Raw genomic sequence first — 18,542 nt, forward strand, 5'->3', positions numbered from 1 at the left:
ACAATGGGGCAGCGGATGCGCTGAAAAGCAGCATCCGCTGCACCCGTTGTGCGGCGGAGGCAACGCTAGCGTCGGTAACCTCGGCCCGACGCACTGCGACGGGCCGAGCCCGACGCTAGTGTGAAAGAAGCCTAAGGCTGCAGACAGCAACTTACTAACTTCTTTTAATGCTATACTATATTTAGAAGAAAAATTCTAAGATAAATTGACATCACTTTTAAAAACCCTTCATTCCATTAGTATGAGGGGGTTGTTTGTAATTGAGATCATCAAAAAAGTAGGTCCAAAACCGTACAAATGTTACAAAAAAAAGAATTAAGCCACACTGTTACTTTTTATATGTACTTTCAAACTATAAGTAATACCATTTCTTCAACCTAATTTATTACTAATGTATTTTGGTATTTGATCTCATGAACTCATCATATTCATCTTATTGCAGGTTGTAGAGTTAGTATCTAGTGCCATTGGTGACCTGGTGCAAGGTATATACTATGAAAATTCATATTTGCCAGAGGTGAGTATCAAATTATGTTCGTAAGATATGTTCATTATGTGCAGTGGTTCTACTGTACCTTTACGTTCCCAGCATTAAAGTGCTGACAATGCTTTATAAGAGTGTGCGTTTTTTTGTAATGTATGTTTTTCTTCAAAGTGAATCTGTTATTAACATAAATCCCCTCCCCCAAATCACCTATATGGGTATGCAGATCTTTGAAATGTATATCTTCAATCTGTTGCTGCATTTCCCAGTAATTACCATTTTAATTTACATGCAAAGTGTTTTGGGCATGACAAAACTACTGCCTCCAGAGCTTCTTTCCTTGCCCAGCATCGGCTTCTTAAGCTTTATAGGTATCTCACTGCCTGCTTTCTTTGCTTGGGGCCTGAAGTCACAGTCAGCGAGCTATCAAGCTAAAGAGGCTGGTTCTGGGTGGGGAAACAAGTCCTGGAGGCAGTGACTCCTTAAGTGCTCTATCACACCTAGAGCACTGAACACCTCATTCGCATATTTAAAATTCTAATTACTCTGTAGTGCAGCAACTGTACTAGTGTTGTACAGTTATAAAAACTGTACATACTTCTATTAAAAAAAATGCTAGGTTTTTGTCATGTTGAAAAAATCATACCAAGAAGGATTTCTTTAATATTATACAGGTAATATAATTATTCTTAAGTCTTCAGAAATTGCCGTATATGTTCTTTTTATAGCATATACAGAACTCAGGACCTGTCATGAGTTCTTGTAGAGTAAACTTAAAGGGGTTGTCAACTACTTGGGGCATGTCAAATAAACAGCAGATTCTTATCTACCGGACCAGTGCTGTTTTAGATGGGTCACAGTTTCATTTAAGAAGGGGTTGTCTAAATAACGGCCAACCATTTAATCCGCTTCCTGACATTTACTGTACATGGAGCTCAGAGGCTCGGCCAACTCCATTCCTGACAGATGATGTTTATATTGTTCAGCCATCATCTGCCTCTAACAGCAGCTGATAGAGCTTAACTTAGCTCTGCCCACTGCTGTTAACCTATTAAATGCTGCTTTCAATCTGCGACAAATGCATTTAAAGTATATGGTTTGTTATATTTTTTTTCCACATTTATAACAAAATATAAAAAAGTACGTTTTATATCACTGTTTCTGTAAAGTCCCATATGTAAAACTAATCAACCTAATCCATAAATACTGTAAAGAGAAGAAATTGTAAAACTCTAGAATTGAGATTTTCTTTTCTCTAGGCAAAAAAAAATGCAATGAGAAGTGATTAAAACGTATCTATCCCAAAAGGGTGTCAATAAAAACATCAACCTGTCCTGCAAAAAAACATGCCGTCATACATCTGTGAATATAAAATTAATACCAACAAAAACAATGAAAAAAATTCACAATAAAAAAAAAAATGTTCAACACTAAAATAATAATAATTCAAAAAAATAGAAAAGTTTGATATTGCTGTAATTACACTGGTCTGGAGAAACATAATTCTAGTCCTTTTTTTTTACAACACAATAAACTTCTTAAGAATAAAATCTAAGAGGTAATGTTGGAATTCTAGGGAGGGGTTAAAATTTCACTGGACATGGATTATTTTTTTCCTGTCCTGTACTGATTTGGCTTTTATCCTAAGGCTACTTTCACACTAGCGTTTTCTGCAATCCGTCACAATGCGTCGTTTTGCAGAAAAAACGCATCCTGCAAAAGTGCTTGCAGGATGCGTTTTTTCCCCATTGACTTGCATTGACGACGCATTTGCAACGGATTGCCACACGTCGCATCCGTCGAGCGACAGATGCGTCGTGCTTCTGCGGACCGTCGGGAGCAAAAAACGCTACATGTAACGTTTTTTGCTCCTGGCGGACCGCTTTTTCCGACCGCGCATGCGCGGCCGGAACTCCGCCCCCACCTCCCCGCACCTTACAATGGGGCAGCGGATGCGCCGGAGAAATGCATCCGCTGCCTCCATTGTGCAATGCGCTAAACGCTAGCGTCGGAATCTCTCCCCGACGCATTGCGACGGGGAGATTCCAACGCTAGTGTGAAAGTAGCCTAAGTCGTATTGCACGACTCATTAAAGAGTTGATTGTGACTTGTAGGATCGCTACTTCCAACAGGTGGCGCTATAGTGTTTAAGTCTCTTTTTCTCAGAAGAGGCAATTTGAATATTTTTTTTTCCCAGTTGTCATTCAAAATTAGCTCTGTGGAAAAATAAAGTTATGACTCTTGGAAAAAAGGAGGGGAAAAAACAAAAAAAATATTGCATCATGAAGGCGTTAAAAAAAACACCATCTTAGAACATTTTAATTTGACATTTTACCAACACTAGAGGCTAAACTTACAGGCCTGCAGTTTACATTTTCACATTTTGACCCAGTTTTGAATATTGCCACCACATTGGCTGTGCGCCAGTCCTGTGGAGTAAGAAGCAAGAGATAGGATGGGTTCTTATTCTTTATCCTTATGAGTTATCTCTGAGTTGCAATAGAAATGGATGAACTGGTATGGTATAACTCTTTCTTTTTTGTTTTTCCTTTTTATAGGTTAATTTCGAGTAGATTTGCTGTTGAATTAATGAACATTTGATATATTTTCACTATATTTTTGTATGAACAATAGGAATGCTTACAAACAGCAAACTAAGTCCTGCTTATGGACATAATGTGCTGCTCGTTCATCCTATCGTTCATGAAGTTCTGAACTGTCATTATGTTACCTTCTTACCATTCCTGAATTAATAGTCTGTCTGTGCATAGTGAATTTTGATATGACGCTTTCTTGCTACAAAAGATATTGTTTCTTTTCAAATCAGTCTCCAATTTTGTGATCCCTCCTCTCCATGTAACATTGCACGTCTTGGCACGTGCTCAAGTCAGTAAGATTAGAGTCTGCTGCAGGAATTTGATTTAGTCTCTGGTTTTGATTTCTAGAAAGATGATACCTCATAAGAGTGAGATGGGCTTAAATTTCATTCTTTTCTAGGCATATCATGTGTTGCATATTCTACAGTGGGCAACAGTTCAGCAAGAATATTTTTTTCAGAAAGTAATGAGCTCATTAACATAAAATCTGTTTATTATTAAACACGGCATATAAAATAGGTAACTGCATTTCTCACAATTTGCATTAATATGATCAGAAAGGTGACTATTTCCCAGCCTTGTAAAGCAATGACATCAATACAGTTCAGAAATGTAATGGGAATTGTGTGTCACGTTTATCACCAAGAAAATTCACGCATTGCAGCATGAATGGTCTGCATCAGTTCTGTCCCTTTGATGGAAATCATTTGTACCAACACATTGGTTCCTTTCATTTAATGGGTGTTCTTTACTTTTCATGCCACATCTCGATCAGCACTAGCCTTAGAGGTTATGATGTGATGTTAAGGCCACTGGACAATAGTCTTGTAGGGAAGTTGGAAAAGTTGTCTTAGGAACCAGCACCAGGCAGGTGGTCTTCCACAGTTCAGTTCTGGTACACCCTGTGACTGAAGGCCCCAGTTAAACAGATGCTGGAAGACCGTACACAGTTGGTTTTCACACACTGAGGACATGTGGGCTGAAGCCATCAGGCCCAGCTGCTTTGCCAATAACTAGTCTACTAAACTGTTTTCTCACATCGCTTTGGGAGATGGTGAAAGCAGGCAGTTTATCCCCCAATGTCAATGCTGCCGATCGTTTCCCAGCTCCGTCCCCATTCCTGATGATGCTGTGCTTGTGTTGGTGAATCTGTTGAAAACCTCATTCATTTCATTAGCCAAGGGCAGATCCACTTCCCCACGCATCGGCTTTGCCTAAAACCCAGTTAGCTATTTCATACCCGACCACACCTCCAAGGAATTGTTGTGTGACAATTTATTTTCTAATTTAATTCGGAACACGTCACGGGCACTCTTAATTTTCCCCTTTAAATCTTTCATTTTAAATGCCAATTTTTTCTTGTTTAGTAAGTGTTTCAATTCTTTTGTTATCCAAGGCTTGTTATTTGCATAGCATCTAATATGTTTAGCTGGTACAAGAGTGTGTTATTTATTAATTACTTTATGTGACCTAACTCACCGATTTAAAAATTAAAAGTTTGAAAATTGCAAAAATGTTTCCAAATTTCAGTTTTGTTTTGTTTTTGTTTTTTTATAAATAAATGCAAGTCATTTCAAATAAATTTTACCACTATCATGAAGTACAATATGTCACAAAAACAATCTTAGTATCAGTGGGATCCGTTGAAGCATTCCAGAGTTACTACCTCATATAGTGACATTGGTCAGAATTGTAAAACTTGGCTTGGACTTGAAGGTGAAAACAGGTTTGAGGGTAAAGGGGTGTTCCAGTGAGCGCTAATTCTTAGTGATCATTGTATTAAGCTACCGTCTCACAGTGGCACTTTGGTCGCTACGACGGCACGATCCGTGACGCTCCAGCGTCGCTCTATTATCGCTCCAGGGTCGTAGACTGCGGTCACACTTCGCAATGCACGACGCTGGAGCGATAATTTCATGACGTATTTGCGATGTTGGAGGTGGAGAATTTGGCGTATCAAGCTCCTCCACCCATTACATCGTATACAATATCGTGCACACCTTTGTTACACGATGCGATCATGCCGCCACAGCGGGACACTTGACGACGAAAGAAAGTTTCAAACGATCTGTTATGACGTACGATTCTCAGCGGGGTCCCTGATCGCAGTAGCGTGTCAGACACAGCGAGATCGTAAGTATGTCGCTGGAACGTCACGGATCGTGCCGTCGTAGCGTGCCACTGTGAGACGGTACCCTTAGGCCTAATCCTATCAACGCGATATAAACACTGTTTGGATTTGAGAGGTCATTGAAAGACTGCTCGTATGTGATTTGCATGCTTGCTGTCACATGCTGCCAAGTACTAATATTGTGAGGCTATGTGCACACGTATAATGGTCCACTGCGGATTTTTCCGCAGCGGATTTGATAAATCTGCAGGGCAAAAACGCTGCGTTTTTGCTGCAGATTTATCGCGGATTTACCACGGTTTTTCTGCGGATTTCACTGCGGTTTTACAACTGCGATTTTCTATAGGAGCAGCTGTAAAACCGCTGTGGAATCCGCAGAAAGAAGTGACATGCTGCGGAATGTAAACCGCTGCGTTTCCGCACGTTTTTTTCTGCAGCATGTGCACAGCGTTTTTTGTTTCCCATAGGTTTACATTGTAATGTAAACTGATGGGAAACTGCTGCGGACCCACAGCTGCGGATCCGCAGAGTTTTCCGCATCGTGTGCACATACCCTCCGTGTACTGCATGCTACAGTGCCAGGAAAAAATAGTCTTGGCCTGGAAAACCCCTTTCACCTGACTTATGTACAATGGAAAATTTTGTTTATCTGACTAAATTGTATAGTTTTACTTATAAAAGTGTATTTTGAGAGAGATTCTTAATTTGTTCAGTTTGGTAATTGTGCTTTATATCATGTGCACATTGCTTTTATGTATAGTCAGGTTTGTAGTAACACAGTAATTAGTATTGATTCAGAAAATTATGGAAGTTTCAGCAAGACAACCACATTTTCATATCGATGTTTATTTCAGAAAAATGCCTTTACCGATGACATGGGAATTGCCAATTGGAAGGAGCACATTTTCCTTTCTCACGGTGCACTGCTGGCTAAGAGCTGTCAATCGGCAATGGAACTAGCAAAGCATGATCCAGACGTCCAGTCCATGGCCTACCAATATGGAAAACACATGTCTTTGAGCTATAAGGTACATTTATTGTAATACTCTTGGTATATATTAATATTATTATTTGTTACTAATATTAGTTTCACAATTTAGAAATATCTTGTTCCCAATGTCGTAACTGTAGTCCTATGGGTGCCAGGGCAAAATTTTGAGCTTGGCCCTTCCACCCTGACCTCCAAACACACTCCGAACACACTAGCATCTTGCTCAGCTGAGTGGCATCAGTACCATAAAAAAAATATAAATACAGTATATACCATAAGTGTGACAAAAAGAAACACAGGACAAATAAGATAATGTTCTAATTAACACAGTCATATTATTCATAGAATGTTAGAGTTGGAAGGGACCTCCTGGGTCATCTGGTCCAATCCCCTGCTCAAAGCAGGATTCACTAAATCATCCCAGATAGGTGTCTGTCCAGCCTCTGTTTGAAGACTTCCATGGAAGGAGAACTCACCACCTCTCATGGCAGCCTGTTCCACTCACTGATCACCCTGTCAAAAAGTTTTTTCTAATATCTAGTCTGTGTCTCCTCCCATTCAGTTTCATCCCATTGTTTCTAGTCTTTCCTTGTGCAAATGAGAATAAAGATGATCCTTCTACAATGTGACAGCCCTTGAGATATTTGTAGACAGCTATTAAGTCTCCTCTCAGCCTTCTTTTTTGCAAGGTAAACATTCCCAAATTCTGTAAACGTTCCTCATAGGACATGGTTTGCCGACCAGTCACCATTCTGGTCGCTCTTCTCTGAACTTACTCCAGTTTGTTGATGTCTATTTTAAAATGTGCCAAAAACTGGACACAGTATTCCAGATGAGGTCTGACCAAAGAGGAGTAGAGGGCAATAATGACTTCACGTGATCTAGACTATATGCTCCTGTTAATACATCCCAGAATTGTATTTGCCCTTTCTGCTGCTGCATCACACTGTTGACTCATGTTCAGTCTGTGATCTATTTGTATACCGAAGTCTTTTTCACATGTGCTGTTGCTTAGCCCTATTCCTCCCATTCTGTAAATGCTTTTTTCACTTTTATTGCCCAGATGTAGTACTTTGCATTTTTCTCTGTTAAAAATCATTCTGTTAGTTGCTGCCCACTGCTCCAGTTTATTTATATATTTTTTAATCCTCTTTCTCTCTCTGCTATTAGCTAGCCCTCCTAGCTTTGTGTCATCAGCAAATTTAACCCCTTCCCGACCTTTGACGCATACGCTGCGTCATGAAAGTCGGTGCCATTCCGACCCATGACGCAGCATATGCGTCATGGAAAGATCGCGTCCCTGCAGGCCGGGTGAAAGGGTTAACTCCCATTTCACCCGATCTGCAGGGACAGGGGGAGTGGTAGTTTAGCCCAGGGGGGGTGGCTTCACCCCCTCGTGGCTACGATCACTCTGATTGGCTGTTGAAAGTGAAACTGCCAATCAGAGCGATTTGTAATATTTCACCTAAAAAACTGGTGAAATATTACAATCCAGCCATGGCCGATGCTGCAATATCATCGGCCATGGCTGGAAACACTTATGTGCACCCACCCCACCCCTCCGATCGCCCCCCCAGCCCCCCGATCTGTGGTCCGCTCCCCTCCGTCCTGTGCTCCGCTCCCCCGTCCTCCTGTCCGCTTCCCCCGTGCACCAATCACACCCCCCGCGCTCCAATCAAACCCCCCCGCACTCCGATCCCCCCCCGCACACAGCGACCCCCCCCGTGCTCCGATCCACCCCCCCGCACAGCGATCCCTCACCCCGTGCTCCAATCCTCCCCCGTGCTCCAATCCTCCCTCCCGTGTTCCGATCCACCCCCCCCCATGCTCCGATCCACCCCCCCGTGCTCCGACGCCCCCCCGTGCCCTGATCTCCCCCCCTTATACTTACCTGGCCGCCCGAGGTCCGTCCGTCTTCTTTCCTGGGCGCCGCCATCTTCCAAAATGGCGGGCGCATGTGCAGTGCGCCCGCCGAATCTGCCGGCCGGCAGATTCGTTCCAGAGTGAATTTTGATCACTGAGATATAACCTATCTCAGTGATCAAAATAAAAAAAATAGTAAATGACCCCCCCCCTTTGTCACCCCCATAGATAGGGACAATAAAAAAAATAAAGAATTTTTTTTTTTCACTAAGGTTGGGGTAAGAACTAGGGGTAGGGTTAGGGGTAGGGTTAGGGGTAGGGGTAGGGTTAGGGTTAGGGTTAGGGGTAGGGTTAGGGGTAGGGTTAGGGCTAGGGTTAGGATTTCGGTATGTGCACACGTATTCTGGTCCTATGCGGATTTTTCCGCAGCGGATTTGAAAAATCCACAGTGCTAAACCGCTGCTGATTTATCGTGGATTTACCACGGTTTTTCTGCGCATTTCACTGCGGTTTTACAACTGCGATTTTCTATTGGAGCAGTTGTAAAACCGCTGCGGAATCCGCAGAAAGAAGTGACATGCTGCGGAATGTAAACCGCTGCGTTTCCGTGCAGTTTTTCCGCAGCATGTGTACAGCGATTTTTGGTTCCCATAGGTTCACATTGAACTGTAAACTCATGGGAAACTGCTGCGGATCCGCAGCGTTTTCCGCAGCGTGTGCACATACCTTTAGAATTAGGCTATGTGCACACGGTGCGGATTGGCCGCTGCGGATCCGCAGCAGTGTTCCATCAGGTTTACAGTACCATGTAAGCATATGGAAAACCAAATCCGCTGTGCCCATGGTGCAGAAAATACCGCGCGGGAACGCTGCGTTGTATTTTCCGCAGCATGCCAATTCTTTGTGCGGATTCCGCAGCGTTTTACACCTGTTCCTCAATAGGAATCCACAGGTGAAATCCGCACAAAAAACACTGGAAATCCACGGTAAATCCACAGGTAAAACGCAGTGCCTTTTACCCGCGGATTTTTCAAAAATGATGCTGAAAAATCTCATACGAATCCGCAACGTTGGCACATAGCCTTAGGGTTGGGTTGGAATTAGGGTTGTGGTTAGGGTTAGGGGTGTGTTGGGGTTAGGGTTGTGGTTAGGGGTGTGTTGGGGTTAGGGTTGTGATTAGGGTTACGGCTACAGTTGGGATAAGGGTTAGGGGTGTGTTGGAGGTAGAATTGAGGGGTTTCCACTATTTAGGCACTTCAGGGGGTCTCCAAACGCAACATGGCGCCACCATTGATTCCAGCCAATCTTGTATTCAAAAATTCAAATGGTGCTCCCTCACTTCCGAACCCCGACGTGTGCCCAAACAGTGGTTTACCCCAACATATGGGGTACCAGCATACTCAGGACAAACTGCGCAACAATTACTGGGGTCCAATTTCTCCTGTTACCCTTGAGAAAATAAAAAATTGCTTGCTAAAACATCATTTTTGAGGAAAGAAAAATGATTTTTTATTTTCACGGCTCTGCGTTGTAAACGTCTGTGAAGCACTTGGGGGTTCAAAGTGCTCACCACATATCTAGATAAGTTCCTTGGGGGGTCTAGTTTCCAAAATGGGGTCACTTGTGGGGGGTTTCTACTGTTTAGGCACACCAGGGGCTCTGCAAACGCAACGTGACGCCCGCAGACCATTCCATCAAAGTCTGCATTTCAAAAGTCACTACTTCCCTTCTGAGCCCCTACGTGTGCCCAAACAGTGGTTTACCCCCACACATGGGGCATCAGCGTACTCAGGAGAAACTGGACAACAACTTTTGTGGTCCAATTTCTCCTGTAACCCTTGGGAAAATAAAAAATTCTGGGCTAAAAAATTATTTTTGAGGAAAGAAAACGTATTTATTATTTTCACGGCTCTGCGTTATAAACTTCTGTAAAGCACTTGGGGGTTGAAAGTGATCACCACACATCTAGATAAGTTCCTTTGGGGGTCTAGTTTCCAAAATGGGGTCACTTGTGGGGGGTTTCTACTGTTTAGGCACACCAGGGGCTCTGCAAACGCAATGTGACCCCCGCAGACCATTCCATCAAAGTCTGCATTTCAAAAGTCACTACTTCCCTTCTGAGCCCCCACGTGTGCCCAAACAGTGGTTTACCCCCACACATGGGGTATCAGCATACTCAGGAGAAACTGGACAACAACTTTTGTGGTCCAATTTCTCCTGTAACCCTTGGGAAAATAAAAAATTCTGGGCTAAAAAATTATTTTTGAGGAAAGAAAACGTATTTATTATTTTCACTGCTCTGTGTTATGAACTTCTGTGAAGCACTTGGGGGTTCAAAGTGCTCACCTCACATCTAGATAAGTTCCTTTCGGGGTCTAGTTTCCAAAATGGGGTCACTTGTGGGGGGTTTCTACTGTTTAGCCACATCAGGGGCTCTGCAAACGCAACGTGACGCCCACAGAGCATTCCATCAAAGTCTGCATTTCAAAACGTCACTACTTTACTTCCGAGCCCCAGCATGTGCCTAAACAGTGGTTTACCCCCACATATGGGGTATCAGCGTACTCAGGAGAAACTGGACAACAACTTTTGGGGTCAAATTTCTCCTGTTACCCTTGGGAAAATAAAAAATTGCGGGCTAAAATTCATTTTTGAGAAAATAATTTTTATTTTTTATTTTCATGGCTCTGCGTTATAAACTTCTGTGAAGCACTTGAGGGTTCAAAGTGCTCACTACACATCTAGATTAGTTCCTTTGGGGGTCTAGTTTCCAAAATGGGGTAATTTGTGGGGGATCTCCAATGTTTAGGCACACAGGGGCTCTCCAAACGCGACATGGTGTCCGCTAATGATTGGAGATAATTTTCCATTTAAAAAGCCAAATGGCGTGCCTTCCCTTCTGAGCCCTGCCGTGCGCCTAAACAGTGGTTTACCCCCACATATGGGGTATCTGCATACTCAGGACAAACTGGACAACAACATTTGTGGTCCAATTTCTCCTATTACCATTGGCAAAATAGGAAATTCCAGGCTAAAAAATCATTTTTGAGAAAAGAAAAATTATTTTTAATTTTCATGGCTCTGCATTATAAACTTCTGTGAAGCACCTGGGGGTTTAAAGTGCTCAGTATGCATCTAGATAAGTTCCTTGGGGGGTCTAGTTTCCAAAATGGGGTCACTTGTGGGGGAGCTCCATTGCATAGGCACACAGGGGCTCTCCAAATGCGACATGGTGTCCGCTAACAATTGGAGCTAATTTTCCATTCAAAAAGTTAAAAGGCGCGCCTTCCCTTCCGAGCCCTGCCGTGTGCCCAAACAGTGGTTTACCCCCACATATGAGGTATCGGCGTACTCGGGAGAAATTGCTCAACAAATTTTAGGATCCATTTTATCCTATTGCCCATGTGAAAATGAAAAAATTGAGGCGAAAATAAATTTTTTGTGAAAAAAAAGTACTTTTTCATTTTTACGGATCAATTTGTGAAGCACCTGAGGGTTTAAAGTGCTCACTAGGCATCTAGATAAGTTCCTTGGGGGGTCCAGTTTCCAAAATGGGGTCACTTGTGGGGGAGCTCCAATGTTTAAGCACACAGGGTCTCTCCAAACGCGACATGGTGTCCGCTAACGATGGAGATAATTTTTCATTCAAAAAGTCAAATGGCGCTCCTTCCCTTCCGAGCCTTACCATGTGCCCAAACAGTGGTTTACCCCCACATGTGAAGTATCGGTGTACTCAGGAGAAATTGCCAAACAAATTTTAGGATCCATTTTATCCTGTTGTCCATGTGAAAATGAAAAAATTGAGGCTAAAAGAATTTTTTTGTGAAAAAAAAGTACTTTTTCATTTTTACGGATCAATTTGTGAAGCACCTGGGGGTTTAAAGGGCTCACTATGCATCTAGATAAGTTCCTTGGGGCGTCTAGTTTCCAAAATGGGGTCACTTGTGGGGGAGCTCCAATTTTTAGGCACACGGGGGCTCTCCAAATGTGACATGGTGTCCGCTAAAGAGTGCAGCCAATTTTTCATTCAAAAAGTCAAATGGCGCTCCTTCCCTTCCAAGCCCTGCCGTGCGCCCAAACAGTGGTTTACCCCCACATATGAGGTATCAGCATACTCAGGACAAATTGGACAACAACTTACGTGGTTCAGTTTCTCCTTTTACCATTGGGAAAATAAAAAAATTGTTGCTGAAAAATCATTTTTGTGACTAAAAAGTTAAATGTTCATTTTTTCCTTCCATGTTGCTTCTGCTGCTGTGAAGCACCTGAAGGGTTAATAAACTTCTTGAATGTGGTTTTGTGCACCTTGAGGGGTGCAGTTTTTAGAATGGTGTCACTTTTGGGTATTTTCGCCATATAGACCCCTCAAACTGACTTCAAATGTGAGCTGGTCCCTAAAAAAAATGGTTTTGTAAATTTCGTTGTAAAAATGAGAAATCGCTGGTCAAATTTTAACCCTTATAACTTCCTAGCAAAAAAAAATTTTGTTTCCAAAATTGTGCTGATGTAAAGTAGACGTGTGGGAAATGTTATTTATTAACTATTTTGTGTCACATAACTCTCTGGTTTAACAGAATAAAAATTCAAAATGTGAAAATTGCGAAATTTTCAAAATTTTCGCCAAATTTCCGTTTTTATCACAAATAAACGCAGAATTTATTGACCTAAATTTACCACTAACATGAAGCCCAATATGTCACGAAAAAACAATCTCAGAACCGCTAGGATCCATTGAAGCTTTCCTGAGTTATTACCTCATGAAGGGACACTGGTCAGAATTGCAAAAAACGGCAAGGTCTTTAAGGTCAAAATAGGCTGGGTCATGAAGGGGTTAATCAGTTTACCCTCAATTCCTTCATGTAAATCATTGATAAAGATGTTGAACAATACAGGGCCCAGGAAAGAGACCTGTGGTATCCCACTTAACAATTAACAAATAACAAATGTTATCCCCATACTATTACTGAATAAAACCCACTTGAACGTAATGCCATATTCAAGGATGAATAATACTGCAATATCTTGACCCTAACATATATTACCACCACATATTGTATGAATAATAAAACCACACTGATTATTAATAAAACCTGCAGTACTTACACTAATATTACCCCCGTGCATTGACTGTATAGTGGATGATATTGGTGTATGCAGCACAGGTAACTCTAAACACTCACCAGTGACATCTCCAATTGAAGTCAATATTTTCTCCTTTTCTTATTCACTGGACAGGATTCATCTCTGCAAAATGTTAGACATTTGTAGTCTCGTTAAGAGTACCCTCCCCACATTTTATTCCAATTCTACAATAACAATACCTCCCTATTGTTCCACAGTAACAGTATACCCATAAATAAAATATAATACAGTAATGATGCTCCCCTATGTGGCCCCATATATTAGCAATGGCCCCCATACATTTATTAATGTCCCCCTATGTACCCCCCCCTTATATTGTCCCCCTTTACTTTAATATTGGCCCCTTTGTGGCCACTCATTTTGCCCATATGGTCTGTTGTCACAGTACTGTACTATTTAAAAGAAAAGAAAAACAACAACCGAATATCTTACCTGTCCCCATCCTCATGTAGAGCATCTCTGTCCTCTTCTTCTGTCTCCCAGCTTACTCCCTTCCCCACACTTACTGTATACATGCAGGTTTATTAGAGGCCTGCAGCTGCAGAGCACCACGGCGTCTTGGCGCCAAAGGTGCCATAATGACATGATTCCTGAGCCTCGTCACAGGCCCACGTAACTTCATTATGTTGAAGTGCTCTGCATCTGCGGGTATTTGATAGGCCTGCAGCTGTAGAGTAAACACAGAGCAGGGAGCCTTTGGTTCTCTACTCCATAATAGTTGTCAACTGGAGTTTCATCTGAAAACACACCTTCAATTGAAAATAGCACTAGTACCGATGGCCCCCCTCACCGAAGGTCTCACACTGTATGACCATGGTCATTGCGCCATTACTTGTTCTATACATTACATTTTAATGTAGGAGTCTGATGGGCTTTTGGTATTTGACAGTCACAGAAAAATGAAACAACACAATTTTCAATATTCCATTTACACTATGTTCTAACAATATACTACAGCACTGTACAAAAGTTTGTGTTTAAAAAGTTGTGCAAAGTAAGAATACTTACAACTAAATATGTTATTAGTTCAACAAAATGCAAAGTTAATGAGCAAACGAGAAATCTAAACCAAATTAATATGTTGTGTGACCACCCATTTGCTACAAAACCACATAAGAGAATTAATGTTATAGGTACATTTGCACACATTTTTTTGAGCGGGCTCGGTGGGAAGGTTGTTCCAAACAGGTTGCAGAACTAACACCAGATCCTCTATTGATGATTGCTTGTGTGAATCCATCTGTCTCTTCGTGGAATCCCAGACAGAGTTGAGATCAGGCTGTGTGAGGGCCTTATTATTCTTTTATTATTATTGTTATTATTATACATTTTTAGAGTGCCACTTATTCCATGGCGCTTTACATGTGAAAGGGGCACACATAGACAGAATAATAAGCATGAGCAAAACAAGGCACACTCCGATACAGAAGTAGAGAGGACCCTGCCCGCGAGGGCTCACAGTCTACAGGGGATGGGTGAGGATACACTAGAAGAGGGTAGAGCTGGTGGTGCGGCAGCTCAGCAGACTAAGGATAAGGATCACTGCAGGTTGTGGGTTTGTTGGAAGAGGTGGGCCTTCAGGTTCTTTTTGAAGGTTTCCGTGGTAGGCGAGAGTCTGATGTGTTGGGGTAGAGAGTTCCAGAGTATGGGGGAATCACGGGAGAAGTCTTGGATGCGGTTGTGGGAAGATGAGGGAAGTAGAGTAGGAGATCTTGTGAGGATCGAAGGTTGCGTGTAGGTAACTCCGGGAGACCATATCACAGATGTATGGCGGAGACAGGTTGTGGATGGCTTTGTATGTCATAGTTAGGGTTTTGAACTGGATCCTCTGGACAATAGGAACCAAGTGAAGGGATTGGCACAGAGGAGAGGCTGGGGAATAACAGGGAGACAGGTGGATTAGTCAGTCAGCAGAGTGGATGGATTGGAGTGGTGCCAGAGTCCTAGAGGGGAGGCCAGAGAGTAGGAGGTTGCAGTAATCAAGGCGGGAGATAAGAGCATTCACTAGCGTTTTTGTGGTTTCATGGTCAAGGAATGCACGGATCCAGGAAATATTTTTGGGTTTGAGTCGGCAGGAGGAGGCAAGGGCTTGGATATGAGGCTTGAAAGAGAGGGCAGAGTTGAGGATCACCCCGAGGCACTGAGCATGCGGGACTGGAGAAAGTGAATGTTGGATTGGCTCCAAATGTATTCTGCAGTAGGGCAACGACCCCAAGCATACAGCCAATATTATTAACATCCATCTTCAGTGTAAAGAGGAAGACAGAATCCTGGAAGTGATGACAGCAGATAAGCTCTCCATCCTCCTGTCAAGATCGCATTTAACCACTTGCACGCTTGACCCGCTCCCATCTCACCTCATCCCTAACCTTGCCACAGTCTTCCTCCCAACCCTAAAACACCTCTTCAACCTCTCACTCACAACTGGTGTGTTCCCCTTTCATAAAGCATATATAAAGCATAATATTGGCTGTATGCTTGGGGTCGTTGCCCTACTGCAGAATACATTTGGAGCCAATCCGACACCTCCCTGATAGTATTTCATGAGGGATAAGAATTCTCCTTTATTTCTCAGTATAGAGAACACCAAGAAATGGCCAATGTTGAGGGCCGTGTATGCACTGGGGTTGGCCAATGAAACTTGGTGCAGCAGATGAAATCGTTATCATGCTTACGCCTCTTTGACAAAGGAAGATGTCCAGCAGTGCCTTCAATTCAGAACTGGCAGTAACCAGTTGGACACAGCTACACCTAACCACTTTCAACATGGAAAAGAGCACCCTGCCAATGACCTTCAAAAACTGCGTGCAAGTGTACCAAGAAGAATTGATGCTGTATTTGGACACAAAGAATGGTGACTAGTGATGAGAGAACATGCTCGGATAGGGTGTTATACGAATATACAAGCATGCTTGGATGCTAACCGAGTGTCTTCTGAGTGCTCGAAAAATACAGTGTGGTCCATATATATTTGGACAGAGAACATTTTTCTAATTTTGGTTATAGACATTACCACAATGAATTTTAAACAAAACAATTCAGATGCAGTTGAAGTTCAGACTTTCAGCTTTCATTTTATGGTATCCACATTAAAATTGGATGAAGGGTTTAGACGTTTCAGTTCCTTGACATGTGCCACCCTGTTTTTAAAGGGACCAAAAGTAATTGGACAATTGACTCCAAGGCTATTTCATGGACAGGTGTAGGCAATCCCTTCGTTATGTCATTCTCAATTAAGCAGGTAAAAGGCCTGGAGTTGATTTGAGGTGTGGTGCTTGCATTTGGAAGGTTTTGCTGTGAAGTAAACATGCGGTCAAAGGTGCTCTCCATGCAGGTGAAACAAGCCATCCTTAAGCTGCGAAAACAGAAAAAACCCATCTGAGAACTTGCTACAACATTAGGAGTGGCAAAATCTACAGTTTGGGACATCCTGAGAAAGAAAGCACTGGTAAACTCATCAATGCAAAAAGACCTGAGCGCCCACGGAAGACAACAGTGGTGGATGATCGGAGAATAATCTCCATGGTGAAGAGAAACCCCTTCACAACAGCCAACCAAGTGACAACACTCTCCAGGAGGTAGGCGTATCAATATCCAAATCTACCATAAAGAGAAGACTGCATGAAAGTAAATACAGAGGGTTCACTGCACGGTGCAAGCCACTCATAAGCATCAGGAATAAAAAGGCTAGACTGGACTGTGCTAAAAAAACATCTAAAAAAGCCAGCACAGTTCTGGAAGAACATTCTTTGGACAGATGAAACCAAGATCAACCTCTACCAGAATGATGGAAAGAGAAAAGTATGGCGAAGGCGTGGTGCAGCTCATGATCCAAAGCATACCACATCATCTGTAAAACACGACGGAGGCCGTGTGATGGCTTGGGCATGCATGGCTGCCAGTGCCACTGGGTCACTAGTGTTTATTGATGGTATGACACAGGACAGAAGCAGCCGAATGAATTCTGATGTATTCAGAGACATACTGTGTGCTCAGATCCAGCCAAATGCAGCCAAACTGATTGGTCGTGCTTTCATACTACAGATGGACAATGCCCAAAACATAAAGCCAGAGCAACCCAGGAGTTTATTAAAGCAAAAAAATGGAATATTCTTGAATGGCCAAGTCAGTCACCTGATCTCAACCCAATTGAGCATGCATTTCACTTGTTAAAGACTAAACTGCAGACAGAAAGGCCCACAAACAAACAGCAACTGAAAACCACCGCAGTGAAGGCCTGGCAGAGCATCAAAAAGGAGGAAACAGCGTCTGGTGATGTCCATGAGTTCAAGACGTCAGGCAGTCATTGCCAACATTTTACATTGAACATTTTATTTAAAATTATTGAATCTGTCCAATTACTTTTGGTCCCTTTAAAAACAGGGTGGCACATGTTAAGGAGATGAAACTCCTAAACCCGTCATCCAATTTTAATGTGGATACCCTCAAATGAAAGTTGAAAGTCTGAACTTCAACTGCATCTGAATTTTTTGTTTAAAATTCATTATGGTAATGTCTTTAACCAAAATTAGAAAAATGTTGTCTCTGTCCAAACATATATGGACCTAACTGTATGTTTGAGTCCCTGCGCCTATATGTCCTGCAGTTGTTCAGCAGCTGCAACACATGCAGTGATTGCCTAATAAACAGACCACCACTGCATGTGTTGCGATTGTCAAACAGCCGCAAATCATACAGACGTAGGGACCTCTGTTAGCATCTGAGCACATTCACTCATCACTAATGGTGATACCAAATATTGATCTGACTATATATTTCACTTTTATACACTCAATTTGCATGTTGTTTACTTTACTTTTTAATATTCTTACTTTGCAGCAATTTTTACACACCTGCCTAAAACTTTTACACAGTACTGTCTATTGCAGTGAGAATAATGCATAAGGTGGACTTTCCCATATACAGCTTGTATTCTCCATTTATACTTCTGGAATAGTCTACTCTTCTACAATACATTCCTCCATATACCCACTGGTATTGGCAGGTAGATAATGTAGAAATTCAAGATCCCATCCTCCAAATAACGTGTAGTTCATACAAGGTAAAATATGAGTGGAGGAACTGAATTATCAGTTTGCTTTGGCCTTACATGCAGAATTGCCTTTTTGGGGTCAAATATGTAACTAAAACCCCTTCCTTTGAATGAAAAAACCATGAAGGAATTATTTGATTTAGGATTAGAGAGTTATTTGTGATGTAGGAACGACTAGACAGCGACTGCCTGTTTAGCTGTCTATTTTAGTTAAGTAAATCATAAGATGTCGCCTATATTTACCCAACATGAAGGGGAATAGGCAAACACAGCTAACCATT

At 42.3% G+C, this 18,542-nt stretch overlaps 1 protein-coding gene across 1 annotated transcript in view; it reads left to right on the top strand.

Moving 5' to 3' along the window:
* Window positions 1-18,542, top strand: part of PDSS2 (decaprenyl diphosphate synthase subunit 2) — a 358,886-nt gene that overhangs the window by 314,883 nt on the left and 25,461 nt on the right. Inside the window, exons 4-5 of the mRNA XM_069726275.1 lie at window positions 443-517; window positions 6,067-6,240. Coding sequence (XP_069582376.1) covers window positions 443-517; window positions 6,067-6,240 — 249 coding nt within the window. The remainder of the gene's footprint in view (window positions 1-442; window positions 518-6,066; window positions 6,241-18,542) is intronic.

Source organism: Ranitomeya imitator, chromosome 5 (genome assembly GCF_032444005.1).
Source record: "Ranitomeya imitator isolate aRanImi1 chromosome 5, aRanImi1.pri, whole genome shotgun sequence".
Lineage (NCBI taxonomy): Eukaryota > Metazoa > Chordata > Amphibia > Anura > Dendrobatidae > Ranitomeya > Ranitomeya imitator.